This window comes from Mustela erminea, chromosome 7 (genome assembly GCF_009829155.1).
Source record: "Mustela erminea isolate mMusErm1 chromosome 7, mMusErm1.Pri, whole genome shotgun sequence".
NCBI classification, from domain to species: Eukaryota; Metazoa; Chordata; class Mammalia; order Carnivora; family Mustelidae; genus Mustela; species Mustela erminea.
The window spans coordinates 10,397,531-10,412,779 of record NC_045620.1 but is presented as its reverse complement, the minus strand read 5'-3'; the positions used below and the strand labels follow the sequence as shown (position 1 = coordinate 10,412,779).

The 15,249-nt window shown below is 58.6% G+C and overlaps 1 protein-coding gene across 2 annotated transcripts in view; it reads left to right on the top strand.

The window, feature by feature from the left end:
* BCAS4 (breast carcinoma amplified sequence 4) overlaps positions 1-14,559 on the top strand; it is a 55,971-nt gene extending 41,412 nt beyond the window's left edge. For both annotated transcript variants that reach the window (XM_032350357.1, XM_032350355.1), the window contains one exon: positions 14,185-14,559. In XM_032350357.1, the coding sequence (XP_032206248.1) occupies positions 14,185-14,298 (114 nt within the window). In that variant the 3' untranslated portion in view covers positions 14,299-14,559. The remainder of the gene's footprint in view (positions 1-14,184) is intronic.
* The last annotated feature ends 690 nt before the right edge of the window (positions 14,560-15,249 follow it).

Below are 15,249 nucleotides of genomic sequence, written 5' to 3'. Positions count from 1 at the left end.
GTCAGAAGTGGGTAATGCTGGCTTTTAGATGTAGTGAGGAGCTGGAGCAGGGAGGGCTGTTTCCAGGCCTGGTTGTTGCTGACCGCTGGTGGGGAGGTGCCCCCTGGGGCCTGGGTTGGGGGGTCTCAGCGCTCACTCTCTCTTCCCCTCCTGTGATTGGCAGCTCTTCTCTGGCTTGCATCTGGCTCCAGAGGCCTCAGGCGATTCCCCAGGGTTGGGGGGAGTGGCCAGGAGCGACTCAGATAGCATCAGTCATTGGTTTGAAAGAAATGGGAGGCCACGGCCAGGGGCAGCTCTTGGGGCTGGCTGCCAGCGTGTCCGTACCTGGTGTGGCCTCCGGTAACTTGTCAGTGACCAGCAGGCGTTTATTGAGTATCTACTGTGAGCCAGCTGCCGTGATTGATAAATGAGCCCTGCCTTTCAGTGGCCGGGAGAGGCCCCCACGCTTATTAATTTTTGAGGCCCCTTTTTATTAAAAATCAGAGCAGTTGACCAGCATGGGTTCCCACCACCGTGATTTAGTTTAAATGTTCATGTTTTGAAACTGAATGCATTTAATACCCAAAATGCAATGTTATGAAATTGTCCACTTGGGCTCTTTCTAAGCTACTGACGGTATTTAAAAAGAATATGAATTCCGGGGCCATAGTAATAATGACATTAGTCGGGAACCATTGGGCACTTACTGCTTTCTGAGCACTTCACGGTTACGTGGGCCTAACACCCTGCGAAGGAGAAACCATTATTAACCCTGTTACCAGGTGAGAAAACTGAGGCACAGAGAGGGTAACTTGGCCAAGATCACACAGCTAGGCCGGGGGGGCCACTGCTGTCCGAAGGATGTGGGAGTGGGACAGTTTCCTGTGCTGGGGCTGGCTGTGAGGGACTGGCTCTTGGCACTGGTACGTCCATGGGGGGGCTTTGGAGACCACTTCAGAGCAAATCCAAGGCCCTCTGTGACCCCCGCCCCCCATCCCCGCCTTCACGCACATCCTTGCGCCCCAAGCAGTGAGCCACTTGGGAGGAACTGGACATATGGTAGACTTGACCCCTGTATCCCCAGGAGACCCCAGAAAGTGAGCTCAGCCTCCACCTAAACCCAGTTTCTGGTTTTCTTGAAAGCGTGTTGGGATGGGTGCTGGGGGGTGGGCACATGGTATTCTCTGTCCCCTGGATTTTTGCTCTGGAGCTGGCCCTGCCCATCCCCCCTCTGTGCTGAGGCACACACAGGCCTCTTCCTGCCCCCACATTCCCCTGTTAGCCGTCCTGGGCTGCTCCAGAACCCCAGCCCCTGGGCCAGACTTAACTCCTTTGAGGCCAGAGCTCCACGGACCTCCCCTTGGTTCTTCTGTTCTCACACATTCCTTTCCTCATTCAGCAAGTACTTAGCCACCCACCTGTGCGAGCTTTCGGTCTTTCAGATCCTCAGGCCCCAAGGAGGACAGAGAATATTCCTGCCCTCCAGCAGCTGACCCCCTAGGGCGCCAGGGGACAGAGAAGATCAGGAAGCAGTAGGTAGGGAGTGGGCCAAGGGTAGGCGGTGGTCAGGGAAGGCCTCCCTGAGAGGGTGACTGGAGCAGGGGCTGCATTGGAGGAGGTAGGAAAGGGGGGGTGCGCCGGTGCCTCGGGCAGCTGCGGGAGCTGTGAGATCTGAGAAGGCGGCCCTCGGGAGCCAGAGGCAAAGGTGGAGCGAGCAAGGAGATCGGACCTGGGCCCGGGGCTGTGACTCAGCTCTAGAGGGTTCCAGATGGCTGGCCTGGGGGCCAGAGTGGAAGCTGGGAGGTCTGAGCCGCTGGGATGGTCCAGGAGAGATGCGGATGGTCTGGACCAGGGTGGAGCAGGGTGGGGTTGAGGAAACAGGGTCCATTCCTCCTGTGTGTGTGTGTGTGTGTGTGTGCGCGCGCATGGTTGGGCAGGGGGCACGGTGTTTAATTGCAGATTAAATTGTAAATTGTAGATTCACAGGCAGTTAAGAAATAATACAGAGAAATCCCTTAGGCACTTGGCCCATTTCTCCCCAGTGGTAACACTTTGCAAAACTGTAGTAAAGTATCCTGGCCAGGTCTTAACATTGAAACAGTTGGTTCTCTACAGTTGTATTGGTTCTGTACGTTTTTACATTATTATCTGGGTGCCTGTCTCTGCCTCTGCGGTCAGGCTGGGGAATATCTCCAACATGACAGGGGTCCCGCGCTGTCCTTTCTGACCGCCTTCCCCTCTGCTCTGTCCCCGGCAACCACGGATCTGCCCTCCGTTTCTCAAATTTTGCGATTTGAAAAACGTCCTATACACGGAATCCTGCACCGGGGGAGCTCCCTTCCAGGACTGGCTTCTCTCGCTCAGCATCATTCCCCGGAGATTCGTCCAAGTTGCTGTGTGGTTCGCGAGTCTGTGTGGCTGTGTTTGCCGGTGGAGACCCGGTTGGAGATGCGAGTGTGGGGTTCAAGCCTCGAGGTGTCCCGCTGTGGAGCCGTGGCCTTGACCCCGAGGCTGAATGAGGCCACCCAGGGAGGCAGAGGGGCTCCAGGCTGAGGACTGAGCGTGAACTGATTCAGCCTCGAAATGCACCAGGCACAGGGATGCGGCCAGCCCCGCACAGACAGATGGACAGACAGACCGATAAAGTCCCTGCAGGTGGGGAAGGGCTGTCTCAGGGCTGGGTGGCAGGGGGCGGCGTGGCAGAGGGCGCGCGCTTAGGAACTCTCCCTTAGCCCACTCTGTCCCTTCGCCACCAGAATGCCGGGCCCCACTGGCTGGGCTCTTCGGCCCAGAGTTTTAGACCAGAGTTTCCACGAGTCCTGAACCACGTGGGGAAACAGCGACGCGTTGCCTCTCAGATGAGGCGGCGTCCCTTGCACAGTGACTGACCTCTCACTGCCTCTGTCCTCCGGGAATATGATCTCTTTGACCAAGGGCTGGGGCTGGGGGTGGTGGGCGAGTGTTTGCTCGTGGTCTCTGGCGCAGCGACCCGGCTGGGGTTTGCAGAGACCCCGAACGCACTCCTGTCACCATCTTCTCCCCTCCGGGTCCTTGTCCCCAACCTTCCTGGTGTGCCTCCCTCTCGGCCCGGGCCCGTCTTTCCCTCTCCTCTTCCGTCTTCCTTCCGTGCGTCTCCCCCGCCTCCCCCTTTCCCTCACGTCCCCTCCTGCTCTTGCCCTCCGTCCATTTCTGCTTTTCCTCAGGCTCCCCTGTCTCGTTTCCACGTCTCTCTCTCGCGGGTGTGTCTCTGTCCCCCTCCTGCTCTCCCCGTCGCGAACCGTCCTTTCTCTCTCTCACTTCCAGATGTTATTTTCCAGGCCTTAAAAATCATCCCTTGTCACTCTCAGGGGGCCCAGTGGGTAAAATGTCTTAATCAGACCAGGAAAGCACAGGGGCTGGCGGAGGGCGGTGGCGGGGGGCGGAGTGGTGTAAAAGCTCCTGGAAAAGGGCTTCCTGAGGCGAGCGCTGGGGCCTCAGGAATAGCAACATTGATGTGGTGGCCGCAGCCCAGGCTGCCTGCTCGGAGGAGGCAGGCCCAGCCGAGAATAAAACTCTGAGAGCCCCTGGGTCTGAAGGAAGGGTGGCTCGAGAGGAGGGTCGCAAGGCTGCCCGGGTGCGCGGGACAGGGGACGGTCTGGGCGGTGGCTGTGAGGCAGGCTCCTTCAGCTGGCAGGAGGTGGCCGCCTAGCCCTCGGGGAAGAGTCTTTCTCCCCGCTGGGCAGGGGCATGGGGCAGGCATGGAGGCGGCTTCCTGACACCTGCTGCTTCAGGTGGATGCCTCTGTTCTTGCCCTCATGGCTTGATTATTTGATGGAGAACAGCTCCCCCCGTTAGGGACCCTGACCCAATGCTTGCTCCTGTCTGTTAGTGTTCTGCTTCCCGGAGCTGTTGGTGCTATTTTCAACATTCTTTTATGGACCAACCACCTTTGAGGCCGGCTGACAAAACCTCCAAGGAGTCTATTGGTGACCAGCATCAGAGTGAGAGCTGTACGGCGCCCTCACGACAGTGGCCAGCTGGGGCCTCGGCCAGATGTTGACCAAGGCCGTGGACGCTCGTCAGGAGCTGGGCCACCGCTGGCTGGCATCCGGGCATGACTGGGCCTCGGGGCATGGCCGGGCCTCTGGTGGGGAGTCAAGAACCTGACAAAGCGGCGGCAGGACTGAGCAGACCCCTGGGAGGGGGCGGCTGGTCTGATGCTCTGGGCTGGGAAGGAAACTTCTTTCCTTGCTCTCTGCCAAGAGTGGGTCAGTCCTGGCTCCGCCCAAATCCAACCGCCGCTGTCCCCGCCCCCCTCAAATTCACCACCGCTTCTGCTGTCACCCTCTGCCCCCCCGGGGGGGTCTCCCCAGCCAAGGGTGCTGACCCCAGGCTCCCCATGGAGTCATCCGTGAGTGACCCTGCTGAGGTGTGAACACCCACCTGGGAGCCCAGAGATCCTGGGACTGGCTGCAGCAGTTTGTTAAAGGTTTTTCAGAATTTCCAGGCAGGGACAACAGAGCATTCGACAGAGTATGACTGCACGGGCAGGGGGAGGTGGAGGGGGGGTGACCCAGCCACGAGGCTGTCCCCGTGTGTCTGTCACCTGCAGACGTCACACCCTGAGTGAGGTCCCAAGTCGGCTGGGTCTCACTTCCCACACCTGCGCAACGGCATTGAGAGTTCGAGCCTCTGCAAGGGGTCGTCGTGAGCCGTGATTTCAAGTCGCGGAAGGTGTAGCGGCTTTTACGGTTCCTGGTGACACTGGGGTCATTATTTAACAGCTCTTCTCTGGGTCGTTGGCTCTGTGTTTTGCAGATGCTGCCATGGACACGCCTTATTTATTTATTTTTAAATGACCTTTCTGTATCGGATGATTTTAGACCTGCAGAAAGCTCGTAAAGACAATACAGAGTTCCCGTCGGCTCCTTAATCACTTTCCTTCACTGTCCTCTCACGGCACGAAGGCGGCGGCAGTGGCCCCAACCCACCGACGGGGGTCCCTTACTGTTCACGAAAATTCTGGCCTGGCCTTGATTTCACCAGAATTTTCGTAGATGACCGTTCTCCGTCCCAGGCTCCCGTCCAGACCAGGGCACAGTGTTGCGTGTGTTTTATCTTTTGCACGACCTGGTGTCTCCAGCAGCAGGGCACAGACCTGGCAGGGCAGGGAGGCCAGCCTCAGGCCACCTGGCGACTCCAGAACGGGGCCCCTTCAGGTGTCCCTCTCTGCCGATGTCACCATTGGTCTCAGGCTTCTGAGCCCTGACTTGGCAAGAGGCCAGCCCTTCCTGCCCCTCTGTCTCGGGTTTTGGGCACATTCTAATTCATTCGCTTCTCGCCTGCTCTGCGGCTCTGAGGACTGACATGGGTCCCATCCCTGTGGAGCTCAGCAAAGTGGGGAGACTGAGGAAAGAGGCAGACAGGATACGCTCCTTCGTGGTGCAGTGGGGGAAGAAAGGTGACCGGTGAAGTTGGGGGTCCCTTAGGAGGGTCGGAAGGAAAACACCAAGCATGAGAAGACCCTTTTTCACTCAAGGTGACAAAGTCTTGAGCAGGCAGTAGCAGGTGTAAGGGTCCAATTCAGGAAAGACCCCGGGGAAGTCCTGGAAGGGATTTCCAGGCTGGAGGGTTATGAGTACTGGCAGGGGGCAGACCAAGTTTACGGCCAGCCAGGATCACAAGGTTCTGGGGTGGCAAACACCATCTCCCAGGGCCAGGCCAGTGGCTGAGGTGGGAGCGCGTGTCCCCTTTGAAAGGGTGTGACCAGAGCTCAGTACCAGCTCGTCATCATCACTCCGTGCCCCAGAGCTCTGGAGTTTTTAAACAAGAAGCTGGAGACTCGTCTTTTCTAGAGAAGTGGCATTTCATTCAAAAACAGGACACCAGTGACCAAACAGAAGCAACAACATGGGTGCAGACACTCCGCCCTGTGGAGGCAAAGCGGGACACAGCTCTGGTCTGGGTTTGGCCAGATGAGCACCCACCGGTGACCTCACTGGCAGGGCCTGATGGTGACGGTGGAGACTCGCATTTTCTTCTAAGCCCTGTACTTACCAGAGGATCTGATCTGTTTCTTAGGACCGTCCCTCGGGCTGCCAGGTGGAGAGTGGGTTAAGGGCAAGGGGAGCAGCTCGGAGGTGGCCCCGATGAGATGACAGTGGTGATGGCGAGAGGGCTCCGGGACGAGTTAGCAGAAGGGACGGAGAACAGGTGGGATGCGGGTGTCTCGTCTGGGCAGGGGCGGGCCTCCCAGTGAGTCACATAACCCCAGAGCCTCAGTCTGCTCATCTGTAGAAGGGCTTTGTGACACCTGCGCAGATTCGGGCCTCTGGAAGGTGGCAGGTGCTCAATAACACACACGCAGGGATGCCTGGTACCCAGTTCAGTCGGTTAAGCCTCTGCCTTCAGCTCAATTCACGATCTCAGGGTCCTGGGATCGAGCCCCACTTGAGGCTCCCAGCTCAGCCGGGAACCTGCTTCTCCCTCTCCCTCTCCCTCTCTCTCTGCTCATGCTCTCTCTGTCTCTCTTGCCTTTTTCCTCAAATAAACTCTTTAAAAATAAATAAAAGAATATTTTAGAAAGCATACATAGAAATATGTGGCAGTCAGACATTTCTGTGAGTGGCCGTGGGATGAGAAGCAAGGCCCAGGGCCCTTGGTGACAATGAAAGCACCAGCCAGCGGGGGAGCCCGGACCCCCAGAAGAGGGGCCCTGATGGAGGAGGGGCCAGGCTTGCAGCAGCAGAGCCCAGGTCCAGGATGGAGGGATCAGACTCCGGGTTGGGAGCTGGGGCCCCCAGGAAGGTCTAAGTCTGGAAGAGGCCGTGACATGGCCATGGCCCCGCCCTCCTGGCCGTCCTGTCTTCCCTCCCAGACTGCCTGTGACTTTGCATTTAGCAGCCATATCTTGGCAGGACTTCCAGGGGCTCCTCCTCTGCTAGTTTCCATGTTAACGCTTTTCCTCCAGCTCAGAGCAGAATCCTTGGGGATCCTCGAACCTTCTAGAGCTGCTGCCCAGGGTCGGCATCACCTATAGCGAGACAGCACCAGCTCGTCCCTGCTGCTAGGGTCCTTCAGGGCAGGGGCTGCCCACTGTGGGAGCCCCCAGCCCTGTTCCTCTGTCACCAGAGCTTCAGCAGCCTCCCCCTGCCACCAGCTGCTCTGGCCACTGGGCTGGCGGAGGTTGGGGCCGGGGGCCCAGCTGGGTGGGAGCATTCGGAGGGGAAGGGGCGCGGCGAGGCTGGCGGGTGCAGCCCTTCAGGCAGGATTGGACACACAGGGGCTGCTTACAGAGAAGTGGGAGGAGCTTTGCTCACAGCTGTCAGAGCCTTCTGGAAGACTTGGGGCCCTGGAGCAGACACAGAACATTGCAGGCAGAATTGCCAGGCGTGGCCTGAGGTGCAGAAAGCCCTTGGCCAGGACGGAACAGGGAGGCTGGGACTGAGGGGAAGGTCCTGTGGGCCGGCTGTGGCAGGGACCAGGTCCAAAGCTCAGGAGAGCCCACTGGGATTCCTAGCTTTCACCAGCTGGGTGACCCTGGGCATGTGACCTCCCCTCCCCTCTCCAAGCCTGCTTTGTCCCGCACAAAATAGGCCCCGTCTCAGTGCCTGCCTCCCGGGCTCTGGTGAGCAGTGGGGGAGCCGGGAAGGGCAGCAGCCGCTGGGGTTGGCAGTAGCCCCAGGCTGGCGGTTCCCAGCCCGTGGGGCCCAGGGCAAGGGGCGGGAAGCAAGGCCTTCTCCATCCAGCTCCTCGACAGCCCCGTGTCTGAGCGATGGGACATGCGCCTGGAGCCCCTGCCAGCTCCGATGCCCACGGGGCTCGGCAGGACCTGCAGACGAGCAAGTCAGGCCGGGCGGGGACGGCGGCGAGCCCAGCAGCACATGCCCTGTCTCGAGGGGCCAGATCCCTGCACCCTGCTGGAATGCAGACTCAGCGTGGCCCAATCACTCCTTGCAGGAGAAATAGGAACTCGGTATTTATTTGAAACATCCCAGTTCTTCCATGTTGGCAGTTTACTCGTGTTTAAATTTGCATGAGCCAAACCAGTCACGTCTGCGGGCCAGATGCTAACCAAAGGCCACCAGTTCGTGATCTCTGAGTCGGCTGAAAAGTGGTGGGGGGTGGGGTCTAGGGCTGCCGATGTCCCAATGGTTGGAAAGCAGGTGATGAAGCGACGTGCTGAGCCCTGTACCGAGAGTGCACCCCCAGCCCCACTCAGCCCCGGGGCTTCCTGCGTCCAGGCTCGGGCTAGGGCTGGGTGGCCCCTGGGTTGCTGTCCAGCTCTGCCAGTTCGCACCTGGCTGAGCTTGGGCAAGTACCTCTCTCATCCTGAGTTTCCTCTTCTGCAAAATGGGATTAAGGATACTTGCCTCTCTTCGCAGTTGTGGGCGCAGACGGGCTGTGAACCTTCAGGGCCCATCCTGGGCTGGGTGCTGAGAATGTGCTTGGTACTTGGTCATGGCCGTTGTGGAGAGGCTGGGGTCCAGTCTGTGTGGATAGAGCTGTTTCTTCCACCTGTTGCTCCCCCCCCCCCAGCTATGTTTTTGAAATTTGAGAATTAGGAACAGGTTGCTGTGATAATAACAGAGAGTTCCTGTACCCCTCACCTGGTTTCTCTCCTTGTTATGACAGTATTTACTGCAGTGCCTTGTCCCAGCCCGGGGACCAACCCCGATGGATTGCTAATGACTAAACTCCACAGTTTATTCGGATTCTGCTAGTTTTTCCCTGATGTCCTTTTCTGTTCCAGGTTGGTATCTAAGCTACCAACCGCATTCTGTTTAGTTCATGCCTCCTTAGCTGCCTCTGGTCTAGGACAGCTTCTCAGACTCCCCTGGATTTTGATGACCTTTACAGCTTTGAGGAATATCGGTTAGGTATTTCATACAGTACCCCTTGATTAGGGCTGATCTGTTGTTTTTCTCATGGTTGGATCGGGGCTACGGGTTTTGGGAGGAAGACCACAGAGGTGAAGTGCCTTTGTCCCACCCCAGGGCACAGGCTGCCAACAAGATTGTCACTGATGCTGTTGACCTTGACCACCAGGCTTGGGCAGTGTTCGCCAGGTCCCTCCTGAGCAGTTCCTTTTCCTTTTCATAGTCTGCTATTTGGAAGCCATGCCAAGTGTAGCCCCATCAAGGGGAGGGACAGCTAAGCTCCGGTGAGGTTCAAAGGGCAGAGAAAACCCTACATTGAAGAGGCCTGGGAGGGTCACAGACACTGCATGGGGCATGGCAGGTGTGGTGGGGCATAGCAGGTGTGGTGGGGCATGGCAGGTGTAGTGACTGTAGTCGGGGGAGCCTCTCCCAAGCCCTGGAGAGCTGGGAGTGCCTGGTGACCTAGGGGAGGACTGTGGGCCTCTGGGCACCCGAGCTCCCCTGCACAAGGTCAGCCTGGGGCCTCTGTCCACCAAGGGGCTGACCAGGCTCTGGGGCTGACCCCGTGGACCTCAGAAGCCAGGCCACGAGTGGTGCTGCCGCGTGGCCTGCTGCTTCTGGCAGGGAGGATGCGGGGTGAGGAAGGACAGGCTAGAGCCAGAGTGATGGCCAAGGGCAGCCAGCCACACAGCACCCAGGCCCAGGACAGTCAGCGCAGTGGGCCTGGCCGGGAATCGTCTGGTGCAGGTCAGGTGACCTGTCACCCAGTGCCCATGGTATGGGGGATATGGGGAAGGAATTTTGTCCTGACCTCTTCAGGAAGACAGATTTCGTTCGGGGGCAGACCGTGGCCGGGGGTCCCCATCTGGCCTGCCACTGTTCAGGAAAGTCTTCCTGGCGCCCGGCCGAGCTGCCGGTTTGCACATTTCTCTGCAGCTGCTGTGGGGCTTCAAGGGCAGAGTTGAGTCGTTGCGACAGAGACCTGCGGCTTGCAAAGCCTGACATGTTTACTGTCTGGCCCTTCACAGAGCAAGTGTACAGACCCTGGCCCGAGCAGAAAGCAGACCAGAATTCGGGATGTGCTGTTAGGGCATCCCAAAACAGAGACACGAGGTGGGCCGGGACTTCCAAGGAGGGGGTGGGGATTTCTGGAAACAACTGGGCAGGTAGCAAGGGCGAGCCAAGACCCTGAGGTGGGTGAGCTTCGCTTTAGGAGACAGTGATCCACCCAAGACAAGCGGCAGTCTGGTGCTCGTGAGAAATCTCCTGATTGGTTACATGTTTGCAATTATTCACTTTTTAGACATCATGAAGCCCACCAAGCACATCTGTCTGGCGTGTGGGCTGCAGGTTTGAGAACTCGGGTGTCCAGGGTGGGAGAGAGAACGTGTGGTTGGATGTGGGTAGACAGGGGGAGAGCAGGCCAGGCCCGGCACAGTAAGCTGGCAGGCGAGCTCTGGGCTGGGGGCAGAGGGGACAGTGAAGGGAGAGTCCGAGAGGGGGCGTGGCAGAGTCCGAGACCTGCCACCCAACCAGTCCCAGGCTGGTGGAACATTCCTGCCGGCAGCCTGGGAGCTGGGGAGCGGTAGGACACTCCTCCTTGCTTACCTGGCAGCCCCCCACCCCACCCCCGCCCTGGGAATCTGTAGAAGGGGAGGTGGGAGGTGGAGATCTCTGAAGTGCCCTCTGAGAGTCCCAAGGATTTGGATTTGCTGCTCTGTCCCCCAAGCCTTGGGCCCTATATGGGGATGGGCAGAGGCTGGGCTTCGAGCTGGACAGGCCTGGAGGACCCCATGCCCCGGTCCCCTGGTTCCTGTCACTTCTGAGACACAGGGAAGACCCCTGTTTGGCAGGCTGCCAGGAGAATCCGGGAGAAAATGGGCGCGGAGGGTTTCCATGGGTTTCCATGGCACCCTGACGTGCCTGTGATTGGGGCCTGGCCTCCAGGATGCGGTCTGTTCCTCCTGACGCAGCAGGGCATCTGGCTCCTTTTAGCCTCGCGCACCAGCCCTTACCTGCGGGTTCAAGCTGCTGGTTGGCAAGTACTCATCAGCTTTGCTGTGGGTTTATTGCTTTAGGATGCCTGGGGGCAAGTGACAGCGACACAGGTTAACGTGGCTGAAGCAAACGAAAGAAGTGCATGGCTCATGGACAGGAGACAGCCCAGGGTGACTCCCGCCTCAGGCAGTAATGGATTCCGCTGCTCAGATGATACTGTTCGGACTTTATCTCACTCTGTCCCCAGCTCTGCTTCCCTGTGTTGGCTTCAATCCTATGCAGGCCCTGTCTTGTGGCGGCCGAGGTGGCCTTCAGGTTCATGGCCCATTACCCAACACCCCCAGCCTGGGGGCGGCATCCTTGTCTCAGTAGTGAGAGCCCCAAGACTGATTCCCATTGGCCCAGCTTGGGTCACAGGCTCAGCCCCGGGACCAGCCACAGCTTGGGTGGGTCAGGCCTTCGCCACCCTCCCCCACCCCTGCTCCCCCACCCCCAGGGTCCCCACTTGAGCCATAGGGGGTGCGAAGGGAGGCGGGGTCCAGCACAGGCCCAGGTGATCTTGCAAGAAGATCAGGAGGTTGATCCCAGGCGGCAGTGCAGGCTGGACGGGCCCCACACTCACTCTCCAAGTGCAGCACCTGTACCCTGGAGGCCCCGTCTGGAGCCCCCTGGCTCATCAGGGGTCACCCCTGCCTGGCTGACTTCAGGCTCAGTTCTCCAGTCAGCCCTGAGTCACAGCCCACATTTCCCCACATGCTCTAAGATGTTGGCAGGGGTTTGGTCCAGGGCTGCTAGGAGGCTCTTAGGATGACTTTTCTTTAGTTCTGTTATAATTATATCAATTTTCTCCCTGTTTTGGAAGTCTCTCTCCTTGAGGGAGGGGGCAGAAGCCCCGCCCCTGGGAGGGGTGTCTTACCCATTCAGAGGCACCCCCTTTTGAATGGTGGCACTATTTCAAAAAGAACAGGGGGTCAGGATGAGGCCACACTGGCCCCTCATGGGCCCCCTTCCCTTTCCTGGGACCCGAGGGTTGGCAGAAGGGACCTAGCTTTTCAGGATCACAAAATGTTCTTTGACCTCCGTGTGTCAGGACCAGGGAGCTGGTCTTTGCGCTGGCATTACTCGCTTGAAAGTTGCATTTTCTAGATTAATGCAATGACCAGTTTTCAGGAGAAATGGGGTGAAGAGATCCTAAGCCCATGGGTTACCCACAGATTACATCCCCGAGGCTGGGAGATCGCCGTTGTAGCTCACTTCTCAGTTGTGCCCTGGTCATGCAGCTACTGGAGGCCTTGCATCCCATCCAGTGGTGGCGGGGGCAGCCCAGGAAGGTTCTAGAAAGAGGGGCAGATGGGAGGCTTGGGCCTCAAGTGCCTCCAAGTCGGCTGAGCCAAGCATGGCTGATACAGGGTTGATGGATGGAATGTTCTGTTGCCCTTCGTGAGGCTGGCCCTTGGCCAAGGAGATTGGCTCATCCTGGTTTTCCAGCTGTGGGATGGGGACACAGGGAGGTACGTGGTCAGACACCTGAGCACATTCTGTCTTACCTGAAATAGTTTGATGGTTTCCTTCTGTGCGGGGAAGTTCTAGGGCTTTGAGCTCAGACATGAGGATCTGTCCACTCTTGCCCTAAACTTGGCTGCTCCCCTTTAGGCGATCCTGGCCACAGCCTCCTTCCTGCTTCCGCCTCTCCCCGCAGTTCTCTTTCTAAAACACCTAATTCCATATCCGGACTCCCCATTAGTGACTTCAGTGGCTCCCTGGTCCCTAGGGATGAAGTTCTTAGCACGGCTTCCGAGAGCCCGTGTGATCTGGCCCTGGTTTTAGAGCCTCCTCTCCGCACAGTGACCCGGCCCCACTCCAGACTGAGCCGCTGGAGTCCCCAAGTGCCCCTCCCTCCCCGCCACGCACTGTGACACCCCATCCCTCAGTCTGGAAGTCCCCGGCTTGCTCAAGCCCCTGGAAACCTCCCTGCCCCCTCCCCCACGGGGAGGAGGGCCTCTTCCAGTTTCCACAGGTCCCTGCGCCTCCCTGCACCATTAGCCCTCACATGGCCGTGTTGTTCTGTTGGTTCCTTTGTCTCCCCGCCAGCGAGCCTGGGATGGCTGAGGCTGCCGTCTTGTGTGCAGATGGGCCCTGGCTGCTGCAGGCACTCAGGACCTGGGGTGGAGCGGGTAGACACTTGGAGGTCACGGGTCAGGCACCCCCTAAGCCTTGGTTTCCCCGCCTCCACGATGGGGATGATGGTCAGGGCGTCGCTGGGGGAACAGGTGTGCGGGGAGGCCCAGGATGCTCGCGGCATGGCGCTGGGCATATGGAGGTGTTGGGCTTTGGGGGAGCTGCTGCTGGCCATGGGCCAGAGCCCCCCCCCCCCCCCGCCAGCCCAAGCACCTGTAGGTGGTCTCAGCTGGAGGGGGCAGGAGGCTGCACAGTTGAGGGAGAGGAGTCGGGGAACAGAGGGAAACGGGAGGGGCAGTGAGAGGGATGCCCAGTGGAGACGCGCAGAAGAACCTCGCCATACCTGCCCATCTCCCGGCAGGGCCCCGTCTCCCTCCTCCAGGGGGGCCGCCATTGTCATGGGGATCAGGTCTGGCTCTGCATGAGAACTGTCTGGAGACTTTGAAGTACCCCCAAGGCAGGCCATACCCCCAAACAGTGTCCTCAGATGCAAGGTGGGGCCCTGAGGCGTTTCCTTGCTCTGCCAGGGGGGTCACAGTGCGGCCACAGTCGAGAAGCCCTGTTTGACATGGTCCTCTGTGAAGCCAGTTTCTCCCCTAGAAAGGGTCTCAGCAGCCCGAACTAGGGGAGGGCTGCTTGATGGAAAAGCTCTTCCTCCAGCCTTCTCAACAGAGACCCATACCAGATATAAGTGAGCACTTCTTAAAATGGTTTGATTGTTTTTTTTTTAAAGTAACACATTGAGATGGCACCAGCTCTAGGCGGCGCAGATGGGGACCCGGTTAGCTCCCACCCCCCAGTTGCTCAGCAGCAGGCCCTGGGCCCAGTTCTGGGGCGCCCTGTGGAGCTCACATGGGTATGCACACACATATACACACACACACGCACACACCTGCCTTCTCGGTCACTATCAGAATGGCACATCCGCACGCCGGCAGCACTTCGCCCTGGACGGGGACCTGCACTGGTGGCCCGACACTGGTGGCCGGATGCCCTGGGCGGGGTGAGGGGGCCTTGGCTCTCCCGGACAGTGCCACCAAATGACCGTGGCCTCCTTGTCACAGGGGCCACACTGCCCATGGGCTGAGCTCGTTCCGACGACTGGAAATCTTGGGTCACAGAGCGAGGGAATTCCAGAGGCTCATGGGGCACCTCGTTTCTGTCGTTCCAGAAGCCGCTGGCGGCCCCGGCCTTTGAGCTGCCCGCGCTGTACCGCACGGAGGACTACTTCCCCCCGGCCACCGGCCCTGCTGCACTGCGGACCCCCCGCCCCCGGCGCGTGTGAGCCTCTGAACCGGGGGGCCTGTCTCATGCTGTCCCTTCATGCTGTGGTCCCCTCCCTTGCTGCGCATGGAACCATGGGGTTCGGAGACCCATCTGGGGCCCGTGCGGCTGGGTCCGAGCAGCCACCGTGGCTCTAGGCCCCTGGTGGCTGCTCGATGCCACCAGACACACGGCTTCAGGGTCACCTGCAGTGGCTCATCTGTCTGCGATCCCTGGTGCCCGCCGGCCTGTGAATCATCTCAATAAAGATGTCAAGAGGTCATGTGTGGTCTGGGTGCAAATGTTTTCTCGCAGGGAGCTCCTGCCACCGAGGCCAGGAATCTGCTCGTCGGGGAGCCCCTCCCTGGGCCTTTAGGTTCCCGGCGAGAACGGGGAGATCCTTAGGATTTCCAGGGGTCTTCAAAGGGGCCTTGGCCTTAATTTCGTTTCAGGCAGATGAATTTCCTGCTCTTGTCCTGGAATCCCAGATTTCTCACCTTGGTGATGAAGAATTCCGGCGTGTGTGGGTTTGGTTTTGGAATTCCTCAAAGAGCCAAGAGTATACATGCACACACAGCCCAGCTGCAGACCGGCGTTCAAATTTCAGGGAAATTTCACATAATGAACCGAGAGAGAGAGAGAGAGAGCAATAGAAAAACAAGGAATAAAGCTGGATCATGACAAGTTTAGGACCGTTTTGGTGGCTCCGTAGGTCAAGCATCCAACTCTTGGTTTCAGCTCAGGCTGTGGTCTCATGGGTCTGGGATTGAGCCCCACATCGGGCTCCTTGCTCAGCGGGAAGCCTGCTTGGGATCTCTCTCCCTCTGCCCCTCCCCTTGCTCTCACATTCTCTCTCTCTTTTTCCCTAAAATAAATAAATCTTAAAAAAAAAAAATGTGGGTGCCTTGTTTCAAAAAAGCCATCATTTTCCTGAGGAGATTATTTTTTTTAGTAAAAATCTTGTGTATGTTAT